The 26,744-nt window shown below is 35.6% G+C and overlaps 1 protein-coding gene across 4 annotated transcripts; it reads left to right on the top strand.

Annotated features, from left to right (window-relative positions):
- Positions 1 to 1,224: 1,224 nt before the first annotated feature.
- Positions 1,225 to 26,309, top strand: LOC114276552 (protein ZINC INDUCED FACILITATOR 1). Of its 4 annotated transcripts, none has more exons than XM_028218334.2 (17): positions 1,225 to 1,520; positions 18,746 to 18,786; positions 19,653 to 19,713; positions 19,806 to 19,908; positions 20,183 to 20,285; positions 20,729 to 20,782; positions 21,013 to 21,075; positions 21,758 to 21,807; positions 21,929 to 22,004; positions 22,126 to 22,326; positions 23,038 to 23,125; positions 23,552 to 23,637; positions 23,743 to 23,850; positions 24,710 to 24,754; positions 24,868 to 24,956; positions 25,828 to 25,871; positions 26,006 to 26,309. In XM_028218334.2, exons 1-17 carry the CDS (start codon positions 1,334 to 1,336, stop codon positions 26,104 to 26,106), a joined length of 1,500 nt encoding a protein of 499 aa, XP_028074135.1. In that variant the 5' UTR covers positions 1,225 to 1,333; the 3' UTR covers positions 26,107 to 26,309. The 4 variants fall into 4 exon arrangements, with proteins under 4 accessions (XP_028074135.1, XP_028074137.1, XP_028074136.1 ...); XM_028218336.2 differs by having other exon boundaries at positions 1,295 to 1,520; positions 19,653 to 19,709; XM_028218335.2 differs by having other exon boundaries at positions 1,321 to 1,520; positions 19,618 to 19,713.
- Positions 26,310 to 26,744: the final 435 nt, after the last annotated feature.

The following is a 26,744-nucleotide window of genomic DNA, read 5'->3' as shown; positions in this document are numbered from 1 at the left end:
ACAAATTACACAGGCAGTGTACAACACAAGACGGTGTTGTTCGGCCAGTGGGGGCCATCATGGACCCTTTTTTGATAATCTGAACCATTAATGTGTAGAACTCGTCGAATACTATATATATGTAAAAAAATACATTGATCGGATATCGATAGCTATATGATCAAATCAGTTTTGTATAAAAAATGAACGTTGAACAAATTAACGGTTGACAAAAAACTAATCCAATAAGACAGCTATCGATATCCGATCAACGTTATTTTTTATGAGCATATAATACTCGACAAGTTCTACACATTGAACGGTTTCGATTATCAAAACGTGACTCGTGATGGGCCCCCACTGGCCGAACAGTACCGTCCTTCGTTATGCTCAGACTAGAGGCACCGTCCAGTATCAGCATATAGTCCTGGCTTCATGGCACAAAGGATGTCAGTACGCATTTATATATTTATGGGTATTATGATAATTTAGCTATTTAATACATATTTTTCGTAAAAAATTAAAAGTTATTCTAAATAATCATTTTTTTCCTCTATTTTTTTTATTTAAAAAATCAAAAAGTACACTTTATTTTCATTCCAAATAATACCTAAATTTATGTATATAATAAATATGAATTACAACATAATGATTCTAAATAATTTATGGATTGATGATAATGGTAGGTTCCAAAGCCTAGTTTGAAAACATTATTTTTTAATTTAAAAGTTAAAAAATTATTAAAAATATAAAAAGTGAACAAATTATATAAAAAGGCATAAACTCTATATTCTCTTTATTTATCTTTTTAAAAAAAATTAAAAAATTATTCAAAACTTAATAATTTTTTTAATTTATATTTTAATTAAATATTCAAAAAATTATTAAAATAATATGTTGCCAAACAAGGCTGTAATATTACTCAAAATTGAATAGGGGTAAATCACACTTATACCCCTAAGGTTTGAAATAAATACATATCATCCTATAACGTTTGAAAAATTACACTAATTCTCTTGTTGTTATAATTATTTAGACGGAATAAAAACATTAAATTAATCCACTCTATTTTTTCTTATTTTGCTTAACTTCCTCTATTTTTTTTCCTTTATTTTATTTTTTTTTAAATATAATTTTTTATTTTTTATTAAGAATTGTTACCTATTATATAAATAAAAAAATTAAGAAATGAAATTATTAATTACAAGAATAAAAATATAATTTTTAAAACGTGAGATGGGCTGTAATTGAACCAAAGCGTCGGTGTAATTTACCGAATTGATAAGACCCATCTCTTGCTCTTCCCTATATAAATACCAACAAACCCAAGAAGCAAAGACAAAAAAAATTGGGTATGAGAATGGCAGAGGAGAGAGAAACATTGCTTCTGAAAAAGAAGAAGAAACCATTTATTACTAGAACTAGTAGTAGTCATTACAAGGAGGATTGCCCTGGTTGTAAGATTGAGCAGCTCAAGGACTCCAACCCAGGTCCCCCCGTCAAGCTTTTCTTCTTTCTCTGGATTGTTGTCCTATGTGCAGGTTCATCTCTCTCTCTCTCTCTCTAAGCAAATGTTAATCAGTGCCCTAGAATATTGATATTAAAATGGTAGATTACACTGAATTCTATGAGATTTAGGGAGAAATACAAAAAAAATCTCACTAGTGTGAGATAATTACATTATACTCCCTTGGGTTTTAATTCGCACATGCTTTTCTTTCATCGTAAATTTGTTAGCTTCTATTGTTCTCTCTTTTATACCCTTATTTTTTCTTTGTATTTTCATACTATTTTCAGCCTTTTTAGTCTTATTAAAAGTAGGAAAATGTTTGGGATCCGAGCACCTCGTGTATTGACCATTGATGTACCTGACCATTGATGTGCTTGTATCTGCCACCAGCCCAGTGACAGTGGTTCAGATCATTTGAGTTTTGTTTTGTGGTCAATATCGTTACTGTTAAAAGCATGTGGTTGTAATTGTGTTAAAATTTCAAACGTGTCAGAAGAGGTTAGTTTGATTTACCCTATTAAAAAGAAAAATATTTTGGAGCACTAATTAGTGCTCCCACTAATTAGGTGACAGTGGGTCTCGTCATTAATGATGTGATATTTTGATCTTGGAGTTGTGTTTTTTTTTTTTAATGCATTAATACTATTAGTGGTGATATTTTTAGTGGGATGCATCATTATTGTATTAAAAATGATGAAAAATAAATGTTTTCAAATCAGTTAACAGTGTTCTGAAATTAGTGGAAAGTGTTTGTGTTTTACTTATATACTAGATTGTTTGCACGCCTGATGGGTAAGAAATTATTAAATCAAAATATGAGGTAGTTTGTATGGGATAATATGGGAATCGAAAAAAAGTGTGACAAAGTTCACACCAAATTGATTTGTACACATTATATAACCAAATATATATATATATATATATATAATAATATTTCATACGAATGATAAGATAGTGAAATTTTTGAAAAATATGAACTTTCCCTTTTGTAGGAATGGCAATTTGCCCGGGTTTTCCATATCCCAATAGAAAATGGGGAGAGGGCGGGATTTGCTTTTTCTACCTCCATTCTGATTATATTAATTAGCATATTACTCGTACTATGTACGGATTATGTTTACAATTATCTATATATGTGAATTGTGATCTTTAATTTTTTTTAAATGTCTTCTTTTTTTCTTTTTTTATATTATATTAAAATTTAGGTCAAGTTTGGAAAGACTAAATAAGTGTACTTTTTGACTTTTTATCAAGTATGGGTTGGATTTGGGTTGGGTTTGAAATGATGTGTTAGAGAGGTGATGTGACTTAAATAAGATGATGTGACTTAAATAGGATAGTGACTTTTTGACTTTTTAAATTTTTTTGATGATGCCAAACTTGGCCTTAATATTTTGATAATAATCATATGTGTTGGACTTTTCAACGAATTAAATGTCTTTTTTTTTATTATATTATATTTAAAGTTTAAAATTTTGATAATAATCATATGTGTTGGACTTTTCAATAAATTTTTTTTATACTTGTTCTTAATGCATTAAAGTGTTATTATGAGGGATAATAATCATATGTGTTGGGACTTTTCAAGGAATTCATGTGTTGGATTTCAAAGAATTATTTTTATGATTGTTGTTAATGCATTAAAGTGTTATTATGATAGTAAGACTTGGGAGTTGGGAGAAGTTAATAAATGCAAAGATAATTTTTTTTTAAATAAAAAAATCAGAAAATTTAGATTGGGAGATTGGAGCCCTCACAAGGCTTGGGGTTAAAAACCCCCTTTTGCTTATGCACGGATTGTTTTTATAATTATCTATATATGTGAATTGTGATTTTAAAATGTTTTTTTTTTTTTAAATGTCTTCTTTTTTTCCTTTTTTATATTATATTAAAGTTTAATATTTTGATGATAATCATATGTGTTGGATTTTTCACGATTTTTTTTTTTTTATGTTTGTTCTTAATGCATTAAAGTGTTATTATGAGTGATAATAATCATATGTGTTGGAAATTTTCAAGGAATTCATGTGTTGGATTTCAAAGAATTTTTTTTATGCTTGTTCTTAATGCATTAAAGTGTTATTATGAGGGTAAGACTTGGGAGTTGAGAGAAGTTAATAAATATTAAGAATTTTTTTATAAAAAAAAATCAAAAAATTAAGAAATTTAGATTGGGGGATTGGAGCTCCCACAAGGCTTGGGGTTAAAAATCCCTTTTGCTTAATATATAGTATAGATTACATAATTTTGTATGTATATATCTATATTTTATCTAATTTGTTAAACATAATGCAAGTGAAGCACCAAAATAATTATATAAATCTTTTTTTTTCCACCTCTACGCTTTTGCTTAAAAATAATAAAATCAAGAGTAAATTACACTTTGCCCTTTTGTATTTGGTCACTTTTTCATTTTAGTCCTTAGAGTTTATTTTTTCCCACTTTGGTCCTTCATATTTTAAGTTTTTTTCAGTTTACTACTAAAGTTAATTTATGTTAAAAATTAGACAAAAAATGACACGTTAACAGTCACGTGACATGAAATATTTTATTATAGATATATCACATTTCTAACATAAATTTAAACTTTAATATAATAATATATTTTTTATATTATGTGACAGTTATTATGATATTTTCCATTTAATTTTGAACAGATGGGGAAAATTTGAAATAGAAAGGGCCAAAGTGGAAAAAAATAAATCTGAAAGGGCCAAAGTGGAAAAGTGATCAAACATAAATGGGGCAAAGTGTAATTTATCCTAAAATCAATACTTGCATATTATTTTGTATTGATTTGGTGTACTATTTTTCTATTTGTATATCATTGATGGATCGTTGAACACACCAAATATAAATCACTAAACTATATCAAATTCTTTCAGAATAATGGCAAGTCTAGGTATCGATCCACAGGGACAATTGTGAAATTAAACTAATTTAATCGCTAAATTCCTAAATCAATTTTGGTTAAAAAGATTTGAGGATGCTATGACTAAACAAGAATTAAATGAAATTGAATAATTAAATTGAATATTAAAATTAGGGTTTGAGATATTAATTTTTGGGAAAAATCCTAGGGTAAATAATTCACCACTAACCACATGAACGAGATTTAACCAGCCATCAATTGCAATCCGGTTTGAAATACCTAATATTTCACAACTACAAGTTTGAAACATTGATCAAGAGGGTTGTCGCATTCAAAGTACAGGCTCGAATCATCCCGAGTAGTACGAGTCGTTTGCTCTAAACTATGGTAGTAACACGACCCGTCTCTCGTAGCATGACTCGTCTCGTACTTTGAATGCAAACACAAAGAAAACAAATATATGGAAAGCATTAAACAATCACAGAGAGTAAAATACTTGAAGAGATGGAAAAAAAAACAATTATTAAAAACTTCTAAATCATCCATACATTGATTCAAACCGATTCACAATCAAAGCTTATGAAAAATCCTATTACATGGCTAGGGTTTCATCAAAATCCTAGACAAGACGACTAGCCACTCATGGAGGAATGGGAAAAGGAAGAAGATGAGGAAGAAACTCTCATGGAGGTGTCCTTTAAGATTTAGGAGAAAATCACCTCTTTAGAATCCTAGCCTCTCTTTTTTCTGAATTAATTTTTGAACCCTAGGTTTGGCTATTTTTCTTTCTTTTATTCTCAGCAAAACAGACCAAAAATTCTGTGCACGCATCCCTAGGTGGGCCGCTCAAGCCGTGGTGGGCGTGCGGTGGTCTGGCTGGCTCGGATTCTTCACTTCTTGCACGAAAGATTTGTTTTTGCGCCCTTTTTGATTGAATTTTTATATTTCCTGCCAAATATGTACAAGTGCACGAAACACATCATCTTCACCAAATAAACAAAATTGAAAGACTAAAAATGTAATTTAAGTAGCTTGAATGTGGTACCTTTCAGCCTACATCACATCCTCCAACTTACATTTTGCTAGTCCTTAAGCAAAACAAAAGAAATAAAAAAAAGTAAAATACTCTAAGCCACTTTCGTAGGGATCACGATTGCATTTAGCATATGCAACAAGCCTTTAAACTACAAGATTACCCTAAGTGGACAAGTATACTCTCATGAGGGTTTTCAGAAATGATACCCACAAACATCAACATAATCATATCTGCTCAACAACAATTAACCACACTACTCTACACAAAAACCAACTTATGTGCCACTACAGTATGATATTAAGACATGATGAGTCATTGAAGGCACAGTGGACAAGTATGAAGGAATCTATTGAGCCAAAACCACAATTCAGTTAATACAAAAGGAAAGTCTCCTGTACTTGTGAATGCTAGTAGACACATCATTAGTAGTCTCGGTGTAAAGTGCAATCTCCATGTTAGTTAACTGTCCACTATAATAGCCCAGCGTAACTCATAATAACACTCAACATATACAGAAAAACTAAACTGTTGCAACCAAGATTCTCAATTTATTTTTTTATTTTTTTTTTGTTGAAAGACTGTGCAATGTCCTGATCCATTAAGCTTTCTAATCAACCCATGTAACAAGCATTGGGCCAATGACTCCCAAACCAGACGGTTTTAGGGCACTAGGTGTAAAGACACCCCTAGGGGCTTAATAACTCGAGCTGAAAAGGTTACGAATCCGAACAAGCCATTCTCCTTATTTTTTCTTAACTATGCAATGTCTAGGTCCCTTAAGCTTTCTAATTAACCCATGTAGCAAGTATTGGGCCAATAACTCCCAAACCAGATGGTTTTAGGGCACTAGGTGTAGAAATACCCCTACGGGCTTAATAACTCGAGTTAAAGAGGTAACGAACCCAAACAAGTCAAGTGTTTTTTTTTTATTTTTTTATTTTAAGAATCTTGGTTACTCATGTATTCTTTTCTGCAACCTTAGCCATTATCAATGATGTACACCAAGGATTATAACAAAGAGGTCACCGTTATGATAGTGTGTTCATGTGAATTAAGGCATATTCATGATAAGTGTACTAATACCACAAACACAAACAACTATCCTAGTGCGAACATCACATGTGAGTACTTACCAAATAAACCCTTTTTATACAAGCCCACTATGTTTCCCAATTAACATACGCTCATATCATTACCATACTGGCACAAAGTAAACATGAAGTGAAGTGGTGCAATCAAGTGCAACCAGTACAAACATGAATGGTTATTACAAATACCCTCACCCCCCAACTGAAATATAACATTGTCTTCAATGTAAGCAATTGTACATTAGATAGTAAAATGAGAGAGAGGATCTTACCAGACAGCGTGAGCGCACATCCAACGAGGCAAGGACACCCAAACACACATACACTTTGATATATATATATATATATATATTTTTCCGGTACAGTATAAAAGGAAAAGAAAAATAAAATAAAACAAAACAAAATAAATAAGGAAAGAAAACAAAGAAAATATACAGATATCTCTGATGTGGATCCGGCGGTGGTGGGAAATGCTGCTCAAATAGGGCATGCATCAGTGTTCGAGTCTCGAACGCCTCATCATGAACCCTAGCGCCAAGCTGATCAAACCACTGCTCACTCGATTCCCAGTATGCATAGAAGTCAATTTGTAGAGATGTAACTGACTGTTGATACCCAACAAATGCCGCTTGTGAGTAATCTTGATAAGCCTGGTAGTCGTTCGGAGATCAACCATAGATTGCTGAATAGCGGCTTGATTATCCAAAAGAACTTAATATTGAGCCCTCATCATATGGAATGGCTGTGGTACTGGTGCTGGTGCGGCGGCAGGCTCGACTGGGGCATCATTAGGATTGGCTGGGGCTTCGGAGAGGAGTAGTGGAGGCGGCAGGCGAGCAGTGGTTTGGTGCCAGTGGGTTTTACCATAAAGTGTGGGCGGCGGAAGCTGAACCTCATTAGCTTGAAGTGGGTATGTCTCTTGGTCTTTTATGAGCGCAGTAATGAGGTTGGCGAATCTCTTGGTCTTTTATGAGCGTAGTGATGAGGTCGGCGAATGGGAGGGCCCATGTAGAACTGTCCCGGGTATTGCGTATTTTGACTTCATTAAGGATTCGGTGCATCTGGTTGTAGATCAAAGTAGGGATGTCAACCCAAAACCCGAAGTCAAATCGATGCAAGGCACGGAGGAAGTCCACTAAGAGGAATGACATTCTTTTTCAGTACCACATCGAGGAAGAGAAGGCGGTGTGGTAAATTAGCCCGCCGGATGCTAGTATGGTTGTCATCATCCTGACGCCCCTCATAAAATTCAGTTACCAGTGCCGGGATGGTGAGTTCCCAAGTGAATATCGGGAACTGTTCTACATTGATAGGGTCCATGGAACAGCGGAGGACCTCGGCAATTGAAGCTGGAGTGACCACTAACTCCACTCTGTCAACAAGGGAGCACAGAGCTCCCGGGGCCTTGTCGCTGATGTACATATGTTGATAAAAGAGTCACATAATGCGAGGATATGTCGGTTCAGTGACGGTGCAGATGCCTAGGAGGCCTCGGTCTTCAAGTTGTTGAATACTCTACGCAGTGGTTTGATGGCGACGAAAGAAGTCCACATCAAATGATGTATCACATGCAATTGGTTTGTTGGCCCAAGCAGCGGTTGGCACATCCCTAAATGCAATGTTGGCATTGCGAGGCTGTTTGGGTGCTCGGCGGGATGATGAAGACATAGCTGCACAAAATAATTCAACCAACACAACCAAAAATGTGGAACCATTATATCAGCACTCATCAAATGCATAAATCACTCAAAACCTTATTGTCATCACACCACCGGATTTATTGTTATATTTTTTTATTATTTATTTATTTTTTTGGAATTTTATTTATTTAGTTATTTAATATATTATTAAACATACTACAAAAAATTAACTTATACTAAGTTAATATGAGGCAAAATTACAAACACACAGTGGAACTACAAAGATGAAATAAATAAGAAAATTAAATTAAATTAAACAATCTAAGTTAGTAAAGAGAAGAAAATAAAATAAAATAAAATAAAAACTAAACTGCTAAACAATTAAACGAACAATTACATCATAAAATAAAAATAAAATCACTAACTAAACAAGTAAAATAAAAATAAAAATAACAACAATCCACTAACTAATTAAACTAACGAGAATCACTAACTAAACAATTTAAACTAAATAAATATAGTAAATAAAAATAAGCTAAATTATTATTATTATTATTACCTTGATTTTTGAGGTTTTTTTTTTTTTTTTTTTAAGGATTAACACTAGATCTATGGTAAACTAACCTTAAATCTCACTACAATGCAAGATTGACAGAAGAAATATAAAGTTTGAAACAAAAAGGGATGATTTACCTTTAAGTAGTGAAGAAAGAGAGAAAGAATGATGATTCGCTGGAAAAAATGGTGGTCGCCGGAGATTCGACGGACGGAGAGGAAATAGGGCACCGGCTGTGAGATGGTGGTGAGGAAGAAGGAGGGTGAAGGTTGATAATGGTGGGGTTTGATGGAGTTTGTGGGTGTGTGGGGTTTACAGAGAGAAGAAGAAATTGAAGAAGAAGAAGAAGAAGAAGAAGAGAGAGGTAGAGTGAGATAGATGGTTGGGAAAGTGAGAGTCAACAAGTGTGTTAAGGTTTGGTTAAAGGTTTTTTTATTTATATTTATTTTTTTATTTTATTTATTTATTTATTTATTTTTATAAATAAGATAAAAGAAAAATATATAAATATATATATGCACGATTTTTTTTTAATGAAATATAAAATAGATAAATAAACATAAATAAATAAACTAACTGTAGATTTTTTTTTTTTTTTTTAAGAAGAAAAAGAAGAAATAGAAATAAAAATAAAAATAAAATGAAATCAGATAAAATAAGTAATAAAAATTAAAATAAATAAAATAAGTCTGTAGGTTCTATTTATATATATATATATATATTTTTGCTGGACCGCTCGTGCGCCCATTTGGGCCGCATGAGCGCCTATTTTTGGCTGCTTGTGCGGCGGAATTGGGCCGCTCCTGCGGCGTTTGTGCAGTAGCCAATTGGGCTTGGGCCGCTTGTGCGCCTAGCCCATCCGCTCGTGCGGTCTTTTTTTTTTTTTTTTTGAATTTGGGCCGCTTTTGTGGCGAAAGTGGGCCACTCCTACGGCTTGCAAACAGTAGCCATTTGGGCTTGGGCCATTTGTGCGCCCAGCCCATCCGCTTGTGTGGTTTGTTGTGGAGGCTCTGCTCGTACGCCCATGTGGGCCCCGCACGTGTGGTCTGGGGCTTTTCTTTCTTTTTTTTAAATATTTTATTTTATTCACAAACCCAATCACAATTCAAATAAAAATTTAAACCATTTCTACCTTCAATGCACATTTAAAAATAAAAATAAAAATAGAACATCGAAAAATATCAAAATGCGTAACAAAAGTAATAATCTTTACGCGAAAATCACGGGTACTACTTTTCTCCCTAACAGTGTTTGTAACTTTCCCTATTCTTCAACAGGGTGACAGATTAGGGTGATTCGGTATCCAGAATCGAGGCGTATAAAGCTAACTTGACCTATGGGGCTGCCATACAGAGTTCAAGCCGGGGTGGTTTTGAAGCAATCTCCACACCCCTGGGTATTTAAACCAGACTCTAGTTTCGGAAATTCCAAACCTTTACGTTCTAAGTTTTGCCATTCGAACTCTAATTTCCACCATCTAAGTTGGTCTCCTAGAAACTCACTACAAACACAGTTATGTGGCTATACCAGATCGTCAGATGTCGTTCAGGCACGGCTAACACCAAAGGAATTACACCTTTAGAGAAATTAAAGTCTCCTAGACTCAAAGTAATCACTATGGAAGATATATTGGGGCCGTTAAATGGATAACCTCAATCATCTCCCCTTTCTCAATACCATCCACATAATGTTTCAATCTTTGGCCATTGACCTCGAAGGTCGTGCCATCCTGTGGATTTTTAATCTCAAACGCCCCATACTTAAAGACTTCTATAACCTCATATGGGCCATCCCATCGAGACCAGAGTTTACCCGAGAACAACCGCAATTTGGCATTGAACAGCCACACTTTTTGGTGAGGCTCGAAGGACTTACGAGAAATACGTTTATCATGAAATGCCTTAGTCCTAGCCTTGTAAATTTTAGAGCTCTCATACGCATCATTGCGGAGCTCCTTTAACTCATTGAGTTGGAGTTTTCGATGGTCACTGGCTTTGCCCATGTCAAAATTAAATTTCCTAATGGCCCACAAAGCCTGGTGTTCTAACTCAACAGGGAGATGGCACGGTTTTCCAAACACAATCCTATATGGAGACATCCCGATGGGTGTCTTATATGCAGTGCTATAGGCCTAAAGTATATCAACTAACCTAGTGGACCAATCTTTCCTATCGGGCCTCACAGTTTTCTCGAGGATGTGTTTAACTTCCCTATTAGAAACCTCTACCTGACCACTAGTCTGGGGATGGTAGGGAGTGCCAACTTTGTGAGTAATCATGTATTTGTGCACTAATGCCTCGAAGAATCGGTTGCAAAAATGTTTGCCACCGTCATTAATTATGGCACATGGGAACCCAAAACGACAAAAAATGATCTCATGAAGGAAATTAACCACAACCTTATGATCATTCGTTCTGGTTGCCACTGCCTCCACCCACTTGGAGACATAGTCCACAGCCACCAAAATGTATTCAAAGCCAAAAGATGGTGGAAAGGGACCCATAAAGTCGATGCCCCAAACATAAAAAATCTCAACAATTAAAATAGGAGTCATTGGCATCATATCTCGCCGTGACATAGAGCCCATGCGTTGGTAATGCTCACAAGCTCTACAGAAGCTATGGGCATCTTTGAAGATAGAGGGCCAGTAGAACCCACATTGCAAAACCTTGGTGGCCGTTTTCTGCCCATTGAAATGGCCGCCACATGTATGAGAGTGACAAAAGGTGAGAATGCTATGGGTTTCACTATCAGGCACACAACGCCAAATCACTTGATCCGAACAATACTTAAACAATTCTGGGTTTTCCCAGAAATAATGCTTAGCTTGTGAAAAAAATCGGTCTTTGTCTTGCTTAGACCAAGTTTTCGGAATTTGACCAACCGCCAAGTAATTTACTATATGAGCAAACCACGGGAGAGTCACGTGTGAAACTGCAAGAAGTTGCTCGTCCGGAAACAAGTAGTGCAAGGCTAAGGGATCACTCGTGTGCTCAATAAAGATGCGGGATAGATGATCTGCAACTACATTCTCGGATCCCTTCTTGTCCCGGATTTCTAGGTCAAACTCCTGAAGGAGTAAAATCCACCTAATCAATCTAAGTTTGGTCTCTTTCTTTGATAGTAAGTACCGCAAAGTGGCATGGTTAGTGAACACAATGACTTTAGACCCTAGGAGGTAAGACTAGAATTTATCTAGGACAAACACCATAGCTAGCAAGTCTTTCTCGGTGGTAGAGTAATTCAATTGAGCATCAGAAAGAGTACGACTAGCATAGGATATGACATGGGGCACTTTATTCACCCTTTGGCCCAAGACGGCGCCGAGGGTATAATCAGATGCATCACACATGATTTCGAAAGGGAGAGACCACTCAGGAGATTACATGATAGGGGCAGTAGAAAGGGCCGCTCGCAATGTTTCAAAGGCTTTAAGACAAGCTTCATCAAAGACAAAAGGTGCGTCCTTAGCAAGTAAACTACACAAAGGACGGGATATTTTACTAAAATCTTTGATGAATCGACGGTAAAAACCTGCGTGCCCTAGGAAAGACCTAACTTGACGCACAGAGTTGGGTGAAGGAAGACCTGCAATGAGGTCAACCTTAACTCTGTCAACCTCTATACCTCGAGGGGACACAATATGTCCCAACACTATCCCCTCGCGAACCATAAAATGACTCTTCTCCCAATTCAAAATCAGATTTGTCTCCACACAATGAATAAGGACTTTGGTTAAGTTTTGGAGACATTCCTCAAAAGACAGCCCAAATACGAAGAAGTCATCCATGACCTCTAAAAATTTCTCTACCATGTCAGAGAAAATAGCCATCATACACCGTTGAAAAGTCGCCGGTGCATTACATAGCCCAAAAGGCATGCGCCTATAAGCAAAAGTGCCAAAAGGCATGCGCCTATAAGCAAAAGTGCCAAAAGGGCAAGTGAATGTGGTCTTTTCCTAGTTAGCAGGGTACATCGGGACTTGATTATACCCCGAGTAGCCATCAAGAAAACAATAGAAACCCTGTTTCGCTAACCTCTCAAGAATTTGATCAATAAATGGCAGAGGAAAATGGTCCTTCCTAGTCATGGAATTCAATCTCCTATAATCAATGCACACTCGCCACCTAGTAGTGGTTCGTGTGGGGACCAACTCTCCTCGCTCATTGTTAACAACAGTAATGCCCGATTTCTTGGGCACCACTTGTGTGGGACTCACCCACTTGCTATCCGAGATAGGGTATATAATACCCGCATCTAACAGTTTCAATACCTCATTTTTCACCACCTTTTTCATATTAGGATTAAGCCTCCGATGTATTTCACAAGAAGGTTTGGTATCCTCCTCTAGATGAATATAATGCATGCACACAGAGGGATCTATCCCTTTCAAATCAGCCACTGACCACCCTATAGCACTCCGATGTGCCACAAGAACACTCATTAACTAACTTTCCTGCTCTGCAGTCAAGTCAAATACAATGATGACTGGTAAAGTATCCTGGGGCCCTAAAAATGCATACTTGAGTGTGGCCGGGAGTGGCTTCAACTCAAGTGTAGGTGGTGTGACTAAAGATGGTATGGCGGGCTCTCTTGACAGAGGAGGAAGTGACTCAAACCGGGCTTTCCATGGAGGAAAATTCGGTGTAGAAGAAGCATTAAGTAAAGCATTTACCTTCTCAACCGACCCGTCAATATCTAAATTCTCAAACCCAAAATGAACTAGACAAGTCTCTAGAGGGTCCTCTACAAGAATGGAGGGTAAAGCTTCCTCCATAATCTCATCCACAACATCCACAAATAAGCACTCCTCTCTCTCATGGGGTTGTTGGGATGTTTGGAAAACATTAAGTTTCACTTGCATATTCTCAAATGAAACTTTCATAATCCCGGTACGACAATTTATGCATGCATTGGCCGTAGCCAAGAAATGTCGACCTAAGATCACCGGGATTTGTTTCCTAGAACTGGCTACCAGTTCCATATCTAAAACCAAAAAGTCAACAGGAAAGTAAAACCTATCGACTTGCACTAACACATCCTCAATCATGCCACGTGGAACTTTGAGGGACCGGTCAGCCAACTAGAGAGTAACAGTAGTGGGCTTCAACTTGCCAAGCCCAAATTCTTCGTACACAGAGTACGGCAACAAATTGACACTAGTCCCTAAATCTAACAAGGCCCTATCAATGAAATGGTCCCCAATAATGCATACAATGGTTGGGGCACCTAGGTCTTTAAGCTTAGGGGTTGTGTCATTCAACAAGATGGAACTTACTTGCTCCGTGAGTATGACCTTTTGGGACACGTGTGTCCTAGATTTACGCTTTTGCGTACAAAGGTCCTTCAGAAATTTAACATAAGAGGGTACTTACTTAATCGCCCCCAACAGGGGGAGGTTGATTTTTACTTGTTTAAAGACCTCCATCATCGCTTCCATGAATGCCGCCTTCTTATTAAAAGGAGACGGTGTATCAAGGCATTGGGGAAGGGGTGCCTTAGGCACATATGAAGTGTTAGGGACTAAGTCATCCCTCTTAGGTGTTTCTCCCTCACCCTTGCTCTCATTGGGTGTACCACCGTGGTCACCTTTCTTAGCTCTAGTTGCATTAGACGCAACTGATTAAGGTTCTAACTCCCTCCCACTTCTCAAAGTAATCACCGCTTGCACCTGCTCATGGTGCTTTCCATTCCCACCCGAACTCTCTGCCCCGTATTGTCCCTTAGGGTTGGCCACAGTCTGACTCGGTAATTTTCTCTCCTCTCTCCTATTCATGTTGTTAGCCATTTGACCCAATTGGTTCTCTAGCTTGGCAATAAAGTGAGTGTGGGAGTGAACTATTGGTGCTAACTCCTTAAGTTCTGAGAGAACTTCTAACACCTAAGTCTCAAAGGCTGAGTTGCCTTGAGGAACATGCGGGGGTTGTGGTTGCCGGTATGGTTGTGGGGGTCGATAAGGTTGCGGTGATCGGTAGGATAATTGGTTGGCAAAATTATTAAAATTCTGCCTTGGTGGTGGAGGATTGTAAGAAGTGCCTTGTGAAGGAGGTCTCCATGAAAAATTGGGGTGATTTCTCCATCCCGGATTATATGTATTGGAATATGAAGAATCTTTGAGCCGCATTCACATGCTCTTGGACTAGCTCCGGAAATTGTGATGCCGAAGGGCACTTACTCAGGTCATGAGCAGGGCTCGCACAAATAGCATACACCTCATGAAATTGAGGCTGATCTTGCTGTGTAGGGGCATGTCCCGCAACTAATAATTGGTCTATTTTGTGGGACAATGCCTCTACTTGTTGGGTTAACTCTAGGTTTTGCCCGATCTCATAAATGCCCCCTCTTCGGGGCTCCAACTATTGGTTGCTGGACTTGCCAGGCTGCGGAGGCATGGTGAAGGGAATTATCAGTTAAGTTCTCAAATAATTGCCATGCCTCGTCATCATTTTTAGACATGAATGTCCCACCACACAAAGAATCCACAATTTGGCGCTGAGGCTCAGTCAAGCCATAGTAAAAAGTCAACACAAGTTGCCAATCAGGCACTTGGTGGTAGGGACACTATTGGAGAAGGTCACGAAGTCTTTCCCACGTCTCATGGAATTGCTCGCCATCAATTTGAGCAAAATTGGTGATGGCTCGCCTAAGTTGGTTGGTTTTACCTATGGGAAAGTACTTCTCCAAGAACCGCTACTGTAATTGGTCCCAAGTTGTGATTGAATTAGCAGGTAAGGAGTTCAGCCAGTGTTTGGCTTTGTCCTTTAATGAGAATGGGAACAATTGCAACATTAAGGCCTGATTTGTGAAATTATGGATCCTCACTGTAGAGCAAATTTTTAGAAATTCATTCAAATGTTTATAAGGATCATCATGAGCTAGTCCATGGAATGATGGGAGCATTTGTATGGTGCTGGACTTAATCTAATAATGAGCAGCAGTGGTGTTGGGTAATTGGATGCATGATGGTGATGTGTATGCAGTGGGTGTGAAATAATCCTTAAGGGTCCGATTGGGCCCATTCGGGACATTTGGATTTTCCATCTATAATGATTCAAAGTATGAGTATGAATATGAATATTCAAGCCTAGGAACACGGGCATAGGCTCTAAGTTTCCTAAGAGTCCTTTCTAGTTCAAAGTCTAAACTCCACAATTCAGGGTGACAAGAACGGTGCCTGTGCATACACTACTCACACACACACACACGAAGTTTCGACTCTGTGCACTAAGTTATGAAAGCAAAATACCAAAGGGAGAAATACTCATAGTGATTTAACGAAAACGCTTTACTCGTCTTGCGGATGCTTGACGTGTACACGTTGTCCCCAACCTCCAATTGAGTTTTGTCTTTCTTTTTAGCACTTTGGTGCTTTGCTTGCGAGTATTTGCTTCTGTTTTTTTTAAACACTTTGGTGCTGCGGTATTTTTGTTTAAAAACTTGGTTATGCTTCGCTTGCACTCCAGTGATGTTTCCAATCGCAAATATTCTACACACTTAGCAACACGAAAGCATAAAATCCTAAACTAAAAATTAAAATAAGAATGTAACTTTAAATTAACTAATTTCATCAGAAGTCCCCGGCAAAGGCGCCAAAATTTGATGGGTCGTTGAACACACCAAATATAAATCACTAAACTATACCAAATTCTTTCAGAATAATGGCAAGTCTAGATATCGATCCACGGGGACAATTGCGAAATTAAACTAATTTAATCGCTAAATTCCTAAATCAATTTTGGTTAAAAAGATTTGAGGATGCTATGACTAAACAAGAATTAAATGAAATTGAATAATTAAATTGAATATTAAAATTAGGGTTTGAGATATTAATTTTTAAGAAAAATCCTAGGGTAAAAAATTCACCACTAACCACATGAACGAGATTTAACATCGGCCATCAATGGCAATCTGGTTTGAAATACCCAATATTTCACAACTACAAGTTTGAAATATTGATCAAGAGGGTTGTCGCATTCAAAGTACAGGCTCAAATCATCTCGAGCAGTAAGAGTCGTTTGCTCTAAACTATGATAGCAACACGACCTCTCTCGTAGCATGACTCGTCTGCAAACACAAAGAAAACAAATGTATGGAAAGTATTAAACAATCACAAAGAGTAAAATACTTTTGATGGGTCGTTGAACACACCAAATATAAATCACTAAACTATACCAAATTATTTCAGAATAATGGCAAGTTCAGGTATCGATCCACAGGGACAATTATGAAATTAAACTAATTTAATCGCTAAATTCCTAAATCAATTTTGGTTAAAAAGATTTGAGGATGCTATGACTAAACAAGAATTAAATGAAATTGAATAATTAAATTGAATATTGAAATTAGGGTTTGAGATATTAATTTTTGGAAAAAATCCTAGGGTAAAGAATTCAAGAGGGTTGTCACATTCAAAGTACAGGCTCAAATCATCTCGAGTAGTACGAGTCGTTTGCTTTAAACTATGGTAGCAACACGACCCGTCTCTCGTAGCATGGCTCGTCTTGTACTTTGAATGCAAACACAAAGAAAACAAATGTATGAAAAGCATTAAACAATTACAGAGAGTAAAATACTTGAAGAGATGAAAAAAAAAATTATTAAAAACTTCTAAATCATCCATACATTGATTCAAACCGATTCACAATCAAAGCTTATGAAAAATCCTATCACATGACTAGGGTTTCATCAAAATCCTAGAAAAGACGACTAGCCACTCATGGAGGAGTGAGAAAAGGAAGAAGACGAGGAAGAAACTCTCATGGAAGTGTCCTTCAAGCTTTAGGAGAAAATCACCTCTTTAGAACCCTAGCCTCCCTTTGCTTTGAATTAATTTTCGAACCCTAGGTTTGGCTATTTTTCTTCCTTTTATTCTGAGCAAAACAGACCAAAAATTCTGTGCACGCGTCCCTAGGTGGGCCGCTCAAGCGGTGGTGGGTTGCACGTGCGGTGGTCTGGCTAGCTCGGATTCTTCACTTCTCGCACGGAAAATCTGCTTTCGCGCCCTTTTTGATTGAATTTTCATATATCCTGCCAAATCTGTACAAGTGCACGAAACACATCATCTCCACCAAATAAACAAAATTGAAAGACTAAAAATGTAACTTAAGTGGCCTTAATGTGGTACCTTTCGGCCTACATCATTACTCATGTATATTCATATATATGATGTGTGTTTAATATATTGCATGTGGAAATTATACTGTAAGGTCCCCATAAAAGCTGCGTGCTATATGCACTAGTTTCAGTTGTTAGATAAAAAAAATGAATATACATCATTGATCATTCACACATTGAATCATAACCAATTGATTATACACATGTTGAGTCTCATAACCAATATGATTTTGAAATATAACCAAACACGTTGTAATCAAATTTGATTTAACAATTTGCTAGTTCATAACCAAATACTACAGTAGTTCGTAACAATGCAAACCATAACTTGAATATGCACAATGTGAATTGTAGCATTGAGTCGTATGAGTAATGTGTCTTACTTTTATATCTGGATTTCCTTTTTTCTTTTTTCGTGTTTATCCTTGTGTGATATGGTACAAGTAGTTTGTAATGACACCAATATTCAAGTCCCCGTAATATAGCACATGAGGTCATTGAATTATGGATTTCCATTTAGTAAGTTTTGAGAAAAACAAACACACAAATATAATTGCATCAACGGTGGTGTCCTTTTTTTTCTTCTTAAAAGCAATGTACAGTTGAAATATAGCCAAGTGATGTCTGATACAATCTAGGAATCTACTTTTAAATGATGGACTTTGTTGTTCTCTCTCAACGGTAAGGCTTGCCGTTAGCATCCCGGGTGGCACTTTAGTGGAGCCTACCTCATGCACTGGGTCATACTCTCTCAATGTCATTTTAATGTTCCAAACTTTACAGTTGGATGCTTGAGCTTAACCAATTGGAGATGGTGATCTTGGATTTGCTTTATGTTATCACCATTTATAACAAATATGGCTGATTGTCTGCTAGTCTTATATTTTTTCTCAAAGAATTGAATCCTAACATGTCTTCTTCTTCTTTTTCATGTGGGATAAAATGTACAGCTTTGCCAATATCGTCACTTTTTCCTTTCCTATATTTCATGGTATGTATATTACACTCTGGAACTCATGTTTCATGCTTTTGTGCCCCAAAATAACTTGGATGCTTGATCTAAATGTTTACCATTTTTTGTGCGGGTAAATTATAAATATACCCCATAAAGTTTGTTTAAAATATAGATTGTCCTTTGTGATTTGAAAAATTACAAATACCCCCTTATCATAATTTTTTATTTAACAGAATTAATTGAAAAAATAAAATTCCTAGCTGCTCTCCTATACAATAAAAAAATTACCTGAATTATTAATTGAAATAAATTTTTGACATCATCAAAAATTATTAATTGACTTGGTGATTTATTAATAAAAGGGCCCATTTGTTATGAAATTAGAAACTTTAAGGGGCAGGGTGTAATTTTCATAATTACATGAGGTAATTTGTATTTTAAGTAAACCTCAAGGGTTGGATTTGTAATTTATCCATTTTGTGTGGATTAAATGGGACTTATTAATATCAATTTACTGAGTCTCTTATATAAAAAAAAAGGTGGATAATCGTACTCCTAATGTTTCCACTGTGGTGTTTATGTTTTTGACTGAACTGTGTGACCTTAACATGAAAATTTACAACGAAAAGGCATATTCTGTGTTCTTAAAAGTATGTCGCAATGATGAAAGGAGAATTCTGGAAAACCTGTTTATTCTACATTGACTGCAGTAACCAAACTAATGTCACCTGGGAAGATACTTGACTATTTTTCAGGATGTGTCGGTTCATGGTTATTGCAGTGAAAACAGAAAGTATTATTTATTTGTTTGTCTGGTCTATATTGCAAATATTATTGTGGTAATTTTTATTTTTTTGTTCATTTAAGATCTGACCTTATAGTGATGTGGAGCCTTTCCACAGATAAGAGACTTCCATATTGCAAAAAGGGAGGAAGATATTGGTTACTATGCTGGTTATGTAGGTGAACATATTTTCCGCATACATTTTTTTTTGAAGGTATATTAACTTTGTCTATCTTGCTTATTCCCTTGTTTTTCCTTTCATTTCTTGAAGGATCTTCATTTATGTTTGGAAGAGCTTTGACTTCTGTTCTATGGGGGATGGTGGCTGATCGGTATGGTAGAAAGCCTGTCATAATGTTTGGCACCATTTCAGTGTTAGTATTACCGGACATCTATTTCTTGATTGCATATTAGTTCAAATTTCCATTGATGATGTTTAGCTAGCTTAACTTGTGTTTGGTTGAGGGATTTGGGAAGGAATTTGAAAAATAAAAGGGAAAAGGTGTGTGAAACTAGGTGAAGTGTAAGTATATTTTATTCATATTTTATCTACCTTTTCCCTTTCCCTTTCCCTTTCCCTTTCACTTTCCAAAGTAGATTTTTCTCATGTCAATTTTTTTCCATCTTTTTGTCTGATGTTCATCACAGGGTTGTTTTTAATACTCTCTTTGGTCTTAGTACAAACTTTTGGATGGCAGTTTGTACAAGGTTTCTTCTTGGAAGTTTGTGTGGAATACTTGGGCCGATGAGGGTATGTATGTCATATTATATATATGAGTTCTTTACAATTATCAATTATGCAATTCTACTGGCGTTTGTTTCTATAGATATACATTACATCTTCTAAAGGGGGTGGTCTTTCAAAATGTGCATGTGGCTAATAAATTGTTGAGCACTAAGTCATCTAAAACTGTTAGAGATGGGTAATTTTGTTATTTGTATCCTCAGCACGCCTCCTCACATGTGGCGAGCCTCTCCTACATAAGCAAGCCAAACATGTGCTACTATTATAATCATTAGGTAGATGATGTTCGATTCTATAGAATACATAATGAGCTGACGAATCATACTCCATGGTAATGGCCTACTGTTTGGGTCCCCAATTGTAAATGTGTTTGTGTATATTATCTTTCTTCACTATTCTCTGATATTTTGTTGCACTTCACGTAAATATTTGTCTTTCAATATACCCAGGCATATGCTTCAGAAGTTTGCCGTAAAGAATACCAAGCTTTGGGAATGTCAATCGTAAGAATCTTTTATCAGATTCTCATGAATCCTAAGCATGTGTTTTGAATCATGGATTTGGGTTTTTGGAAAGGGAAAGAAAAAACTGTGAGGGAAATGTGAATGAAATATAAGCTAAAGTTTTTCTCCATTTCCCTCGCCTTCTCATTTCCCTTTCTAGATCCCTACCCAAATCTATGTCTAAAGTTGTGCTGCATAATTCTCACGGAGAAGTATCTTGTTCATTTCAGGTAAGCACATCATGGGGCATAGGATTGGTAATTGGTCCAGCTCTTGGAGGCTTTCTTGCACAGGTGCTGTTCTTTCTTCAAACTCAAGTATATGTTCCTGAGAATGAAGAAATGATGTACACAAATTGTTGAACTTTTAATCAGCTGAAAGATTTTTTATTAACATTAATGGTAATTATTTATTTGTTCAGAATGGATGCAAAATTGTATCCACAACTCTAGGGGATTTCAACCGCCAAGCATAGGATTTTAGCTATTTATGGCCCTGTTCTTGTGGTATCCACATTGTCCTTTAAAATCTTCCATGTGTTGAAACATTTTGTATGATTTAATAACCCTTATTCTTCTAGAATACAAGTCATTTTTGGCCTTCAAGGTGCTGCCTGCATATGGTAATTTGGTGAACTTTATATGGTTTATAGTTAACTATTGAATTTCTGTGGATCATTGTTTCACAAAAGATATGACACTAGATATGGCTGAATGGGCCAACATTGTTCAGACAAGTCTTTCTTGAATTGATATATATAAAGTACGCTTTTATATTTTTTTTCACCACAATTTCATGCCTTGTATATGGAGGAAAAATCTCTCTTCACTTTTGCATTGGTCAGTAAGAGCTCTACGTAAAATACGAATCATGGAAAACTAACTTTCATGTAATATATATACACATTTAACTTTTGCTTTGAATGGAAACTCAGATTGTTACTTAAAAGTTCATTTGAATGTCTACATGTTGCAGCCTGCAGAAAAATATCCCAATATATTTTCTAAAGAATCCATTTTTGGGAGGTGAGATATATTATCAACTTTTTACTTTTTCGTATTCTCTTAATCTTTCATTGTGAAATTTCCTTCTTCTTTTTTTATCCTTGGTGTTCGTAAGAAAGAATGACAGGATGTTAAATTCTAGGTTTCCTTACTTCTTGCCTTGCCTTACAATATCACTCTTCACATTGTTTGTATCCATTGTTTGTTGTTGGCTTCCGGTATGTTTTTCTTTCAATCTAATGCTTTTTATCATTTTTATTCTATACATTTCAACTTTCTAAAAATTATCATTTACTAGTTCTAAAAAATATGTAGTACCATTTTTCTTTGTCATTGTAGGAAACGCTGCACAACCATAATGGAAAAGATGATTCATGTGATGCATTAGAGGCTGCAACTAATGAGTCCAATGCTTTGGAAGAAGTGAAAAATTCTGGAGAAGTTTCAACTTCATTTATGAGCCTTCTAAAAAATTGGCCCTTAATGTCGTCTATCATTGTGTATTGTGTTTTCCAACTTCATGATATGGCCTATACGGAGGTGGTTTTCATGTCTAAGCTTCTGGTTGTTTGAAATTTTTGAATAAATTTCAATTTTTCATAGCATCTCAACCCCATCAAGTTGTGTAACTTGTCTTTTATCATCTTTATGTTCAATGAGACTGTAACCTTATCCTAGTAGGGTAATTTATTGATTTATGCTGAGATGGTTCTGATAAATGACATATTGAAAATGGTATCTGTACACTATAGAAAAAACTTCAGTGTGGTTTTTTTTTTTGGAGATCTTTGGTCTGTAGTTCAATGTGGAGTTTTTTTAAATTAACCTCGTCCTCTTTAAAATGATATTTCAAGTGAAGGCCATTTACTACTATAGCATGATTTAGACCAGAAAATCATAGCTGAATAATGACCTTTTTGTAGCATTTTCAGAATGTACATAATCACGTCCCTTGTCAAATACAAATGTTGAGAGTACAATGCTGGCAATCTGCTTGTCTGAAATCAGTATTGTCTGCACAACATGCAATTTGACATGTACCAATATATTCAAGGAAATAATTTTAGTTTATTGAAGGTAAATTTATGTTGTAGTGTAATACCTCAGATCACAATGCTTGGTATTTATATTTGGTTTATTTTAATGTATATTCTTGTTCATCTTCATACTCAATATTGCCAACCAACTAGGAATTATTCTAATCATGGATTAACCATGATGCTGTCTTGTTGCTATATTAATATTTTTCAGATATTTTCGTTGTGGGCTGTCAGTCCAAGGAGCTATGGGGGATTGAGCTATACAACTGCAGATGTTGGTGAAGTTCTTGCTGTCTCAGGTATATATATATATATATATAAGTGTCTATATTCTTTGCAAACAAGTCCTACATTTCCTTTTAAATTCTTTTTCTTGCTGTCACAGATATATATATACACGTGTCTATGTTCTTTGCAAACAAGTCCTACATTTCCTTTAAATACATTTTTTTTTTTTCTTTTTTTGTTACCAAGCTTTCATTTGCCTACTGTAGGGAACAAACTTTATGTAATTGTAACCTCCAAAAGAAAACCCTTGACATAACATGCTAATGTTTTCATTAATCAAGTAATTTATTCCTCTGGATTCAACTTTATAATTTTTTTTTATAACAAAATTTGTGCTCTTTGACCATTCTTTTGCCATTGCATTCGTCTTTTTTCTTTTCTGTTCTCCTTGTTTTGTTCAGGACAAGGATAGCTGACCTCTTTTTTCTGACTATTAGGGCTTGGGCTCTTACTTTTCCAGCTATTTTTGTATCCCTTGGTGGTGAGAATTGTTGGGCCCATAATGGTTTCTCGCATTGGAGCTGTATGCCTCTAACAATCCTTTTCTGTTCAATCTATTTCTACTTCAATTTGCTTATGCTGTTCTTGTTAATTTGTTAATGTTGTTTATAATTGGCTTTATGTTAAGGCTTTATCCATACCGTTGTTATCTAGTTACCCGTACATAGCTATGCTCTCTGGTGTTGGTCTCGCATTGGTGGTTAGTTCTGCATCTGTTCTAAAGAACGTTCTCTCTGTAAGTGCAAACCAAGACTCAAAACTTTTTCTACCTTCCAATAATAGTCTGTTTTATCTCGAGTCTTCATCTTCCACTCCAGAATTGCTCAAGGGCTCAACTATGCTAAACAATTATAGACTTCACCTGTGGAATGAAATTGTCAATGACAAAAATAACATGGACAAGGGAATACATTTTTCCTCACAAAAACATTTACACAACTGTCCTTTGTGTCTATTTACCAGTGCCCTACACATTCATATATGTTAACAGCTGAAACATCGATCTCATATTTGTGCTGAGTTAGAATATTCATGTTCTTGGCCACAGATGACAAGTTCTTTTCATAGCAGAATATTATCTAAAATGCAGTTTCTGCTACTCTATTGCATTTGACCCATTTGATATGTGTTTAGGCATAATTAGTTGTGGAATGCTTGTGATTTGTTAATTGAAAAAACACCAATTTCATGCTGATGAATATTCCAGTAGCTTGCCAATATGTGTGTCCACTTTTTTCATTGTAAATGGATACAATTAGCAGTGGAAATGGCAGATACATATAATTTTGAATTCATGCAAACAGATTGGAATATGTTTTAATTAGGGAAATGAGATTCAAACTCCCCTGGTGAGAAGCAAGAGAACAAAAACAATGTGTGATAACCTGAAAGGGAAGTGTGAATATCATTTCCTAATAATTACTCTGAACATCCTTGTTTTTAGGAAGCATAATTTGAAATAGCATGTTTTCTCAACTCAAACTCAGGCTCAACAAACCACTGTGCCAAGTTCTACTAAATTAAGCTCAGCTTCAAAAGTTGTTTCTTGCAATAGATTGATGTTTCCCTTACATGTGTACTCTAAACAATATCAGGTATCCATTACAACGGGATTGTTTCTTCTGCAAAATAGAGCTGTGGTAATTTCCCCCCTTCTGTAGTGTATATGTCTTCTCCCTTGGAACTCTTTCCAATTTGCAATTTAGGTCCATAAGCTGTTTTTCATTGGGTGATTATTTGATGTAAAATTCAGTCACAAGAACAAAGAGGAGCTGCAAATGGCATTTCTATGTCTGCAATGTCTCTGTTTAAAGCAGTTGGTCCAGCTGCAGGAGGTTCACTGTAAGTTTTTCTTTGATTAATTGAGTTTTTCTCATTCTTGTAATACATCAACTTAATGATGTATAATATGTGGATAATAATTGAGTTGCTCAGTTTTTGTAAATTGGTCTGAATCTAGAGAGAAAAGATCGAACAAGCAAGTTTAAGTCACTCGTTCTCTTTTTTTGTTACTATAAGTTCCTTCCTCGTCACTGGCACTTTTTCTTTTCTGTTTTCATCCCTACTTCTATATTTCTTATGTTTTCTCTTATGATGGCAAACCTCCCCCCCCCCCCCCCCCCAACTAACAATTCAAACCTTTTTTAATGAGCTTCAAATATTCATGGATCTTTATTGGATGATAGATTTGTTAAAAAGAATGGGTGGAAAATAAAAAAAGACTAGATGTCTAAATGGCCTCCCACACCCTGGAAACCTTTTTAGCCTTTGTTTATTATTAATCTTGTTATTTTTTGATAGTTTTGTAAAATTTTGACTTGGCTGGAATCTTATGCTTATTTAGAATCATATACAGATTGACTTGTTTGACATTAATTTAATAATTCTTGGTTCACATTGAGTTTACTTCTCGATTGTACATTTGTTGTGCCCTTTATGTAAAGAGGTGTGTAGTTCTCAACATGTTCAATAATTTGATTATTGTGAATGTTTACATTTACATACGTAGGCATTAGTTTTGTTCTCATTCCTCAAGTTTTCATATTCTTTTTTCATTTCTCTTATGTTTCTGAAACATTTTGATATCCTTCTTTAGGAATACTGCATAAGTTGTGTAAAGCTTATATGTTTAATTATGTTCATCATTAATGTTAATTCCATGTTCATGCATTTGATCTTATTGTATAACATGGATGATTCTCCATCGTTGCAGCTTTTCTTGGGCACAAACGCGTCAAGGTGCTTACTTTTTTCCAGGTACAAAGCTATAATATAGCATTCTAATTCCATGTTTCTAATCCTATGTCTATGTCATGTAAATTATGTTAAAGATGAAACATTGATATGTTAGCTTTAAAGTTCTTATCATCTGAAGTAATGTTGATATGCAGGTAATCATATGGTGTTCTTCGCCCTAAACTTGATCGAGGCGATTGGACTGCTTTTGACCTTCAGACCCTTTTTAGTTCTACCTGATGACAATCTCTCCTAGCTTATACACTCTACTCTACATATCAAACTAGAAGACTCCCCAAATTTTGAAGAATGAAGAGTCTGTTATTTATGACTGTTATATTTGAATGACAATAGGGGAATTAGTACTGAGGAACATTTTTAAATAAATTATTTATGACTTTATTTTGAGATTTTGTATTGGACCATTTGTTGTGATTTATTCAGAGTACTTTTTTTAAATTATGCTTATAGATTATCAACTTTCAGTTTAAGTTTACAACAAATAATATCCCATCCCCAACTCAAAAAATAATTTATATGCAAAAAAACCCATTTCAGCCCCAGAAAACTGACAAAAGATGCCAAGCCCTTGTGGCCAAGTGACATGTAACCGTACCTTAGGTGCAGTGAGTCGAAAGTCTGGGTTCGAGTTGCGCTAGATCAGCAGCGGCTTTTTTAAATTATAATTTAACTTTACTAACATACTAAAATTCTATCTTTGAACTGACAAAAGATACATGAGTATTCTTACAAGGATAACAACAAAAACATTAATTTATTATTGAAAAATAAATAAATGTCTAAGAAATTTTAATACCTAGAGGTGTGATGGCAAAACAAATACCAAACTTAAATTGCTAAATTTTCTCAAAATTTTCATATTACTAGTTCTCA

This window comes from Camellia sinensis, chromosome 10 (genome assembly GCF_055761805.1).
Source record: "Camellia sinensis isolate YWXY chromosome 10, ASM5576180v1, whole genome shotgun sequence".
Lineage (NCBI taxonomy): Eukaryota > Viridiplantae > Streptophyta > Magnoliopsida > Ericales > Theaceae > Camellia > Camellia sinensis.
The sequence above is the reverse complement of the archived record's forward strand: the minus strand, read 5'-3'. Positions and strand labels throughout refer to the sequence as shown.

What these genes read in the sequence shown, in the direction of transcription:
- LOC114276552 (XM_028218334.2), top strand. Translation starts at nt 1,334, where the DNA reads ATGAGAATGGCAGAGGAGAGAGAAACATTGCTTCTGAAAAAGAAGAAG. An exon ending in TTCCTTTCCTATATTTCATG is followed by an intron (nt 18,787 to 19,652) that starts GTATGTATATTA and finishes GCCTTTCCACAG; the next exon opens with ATAAGAGACTTCCATATTGC. An exon ending in ATGATATGGCCTATACGGAG is followed by an intron (nt 22,327 to 23,037) that starts GTGGTTTTCATG and finishes AATATTTTTCAG; the next exon opens with ATATTTTCGTTGTGGGCTGT.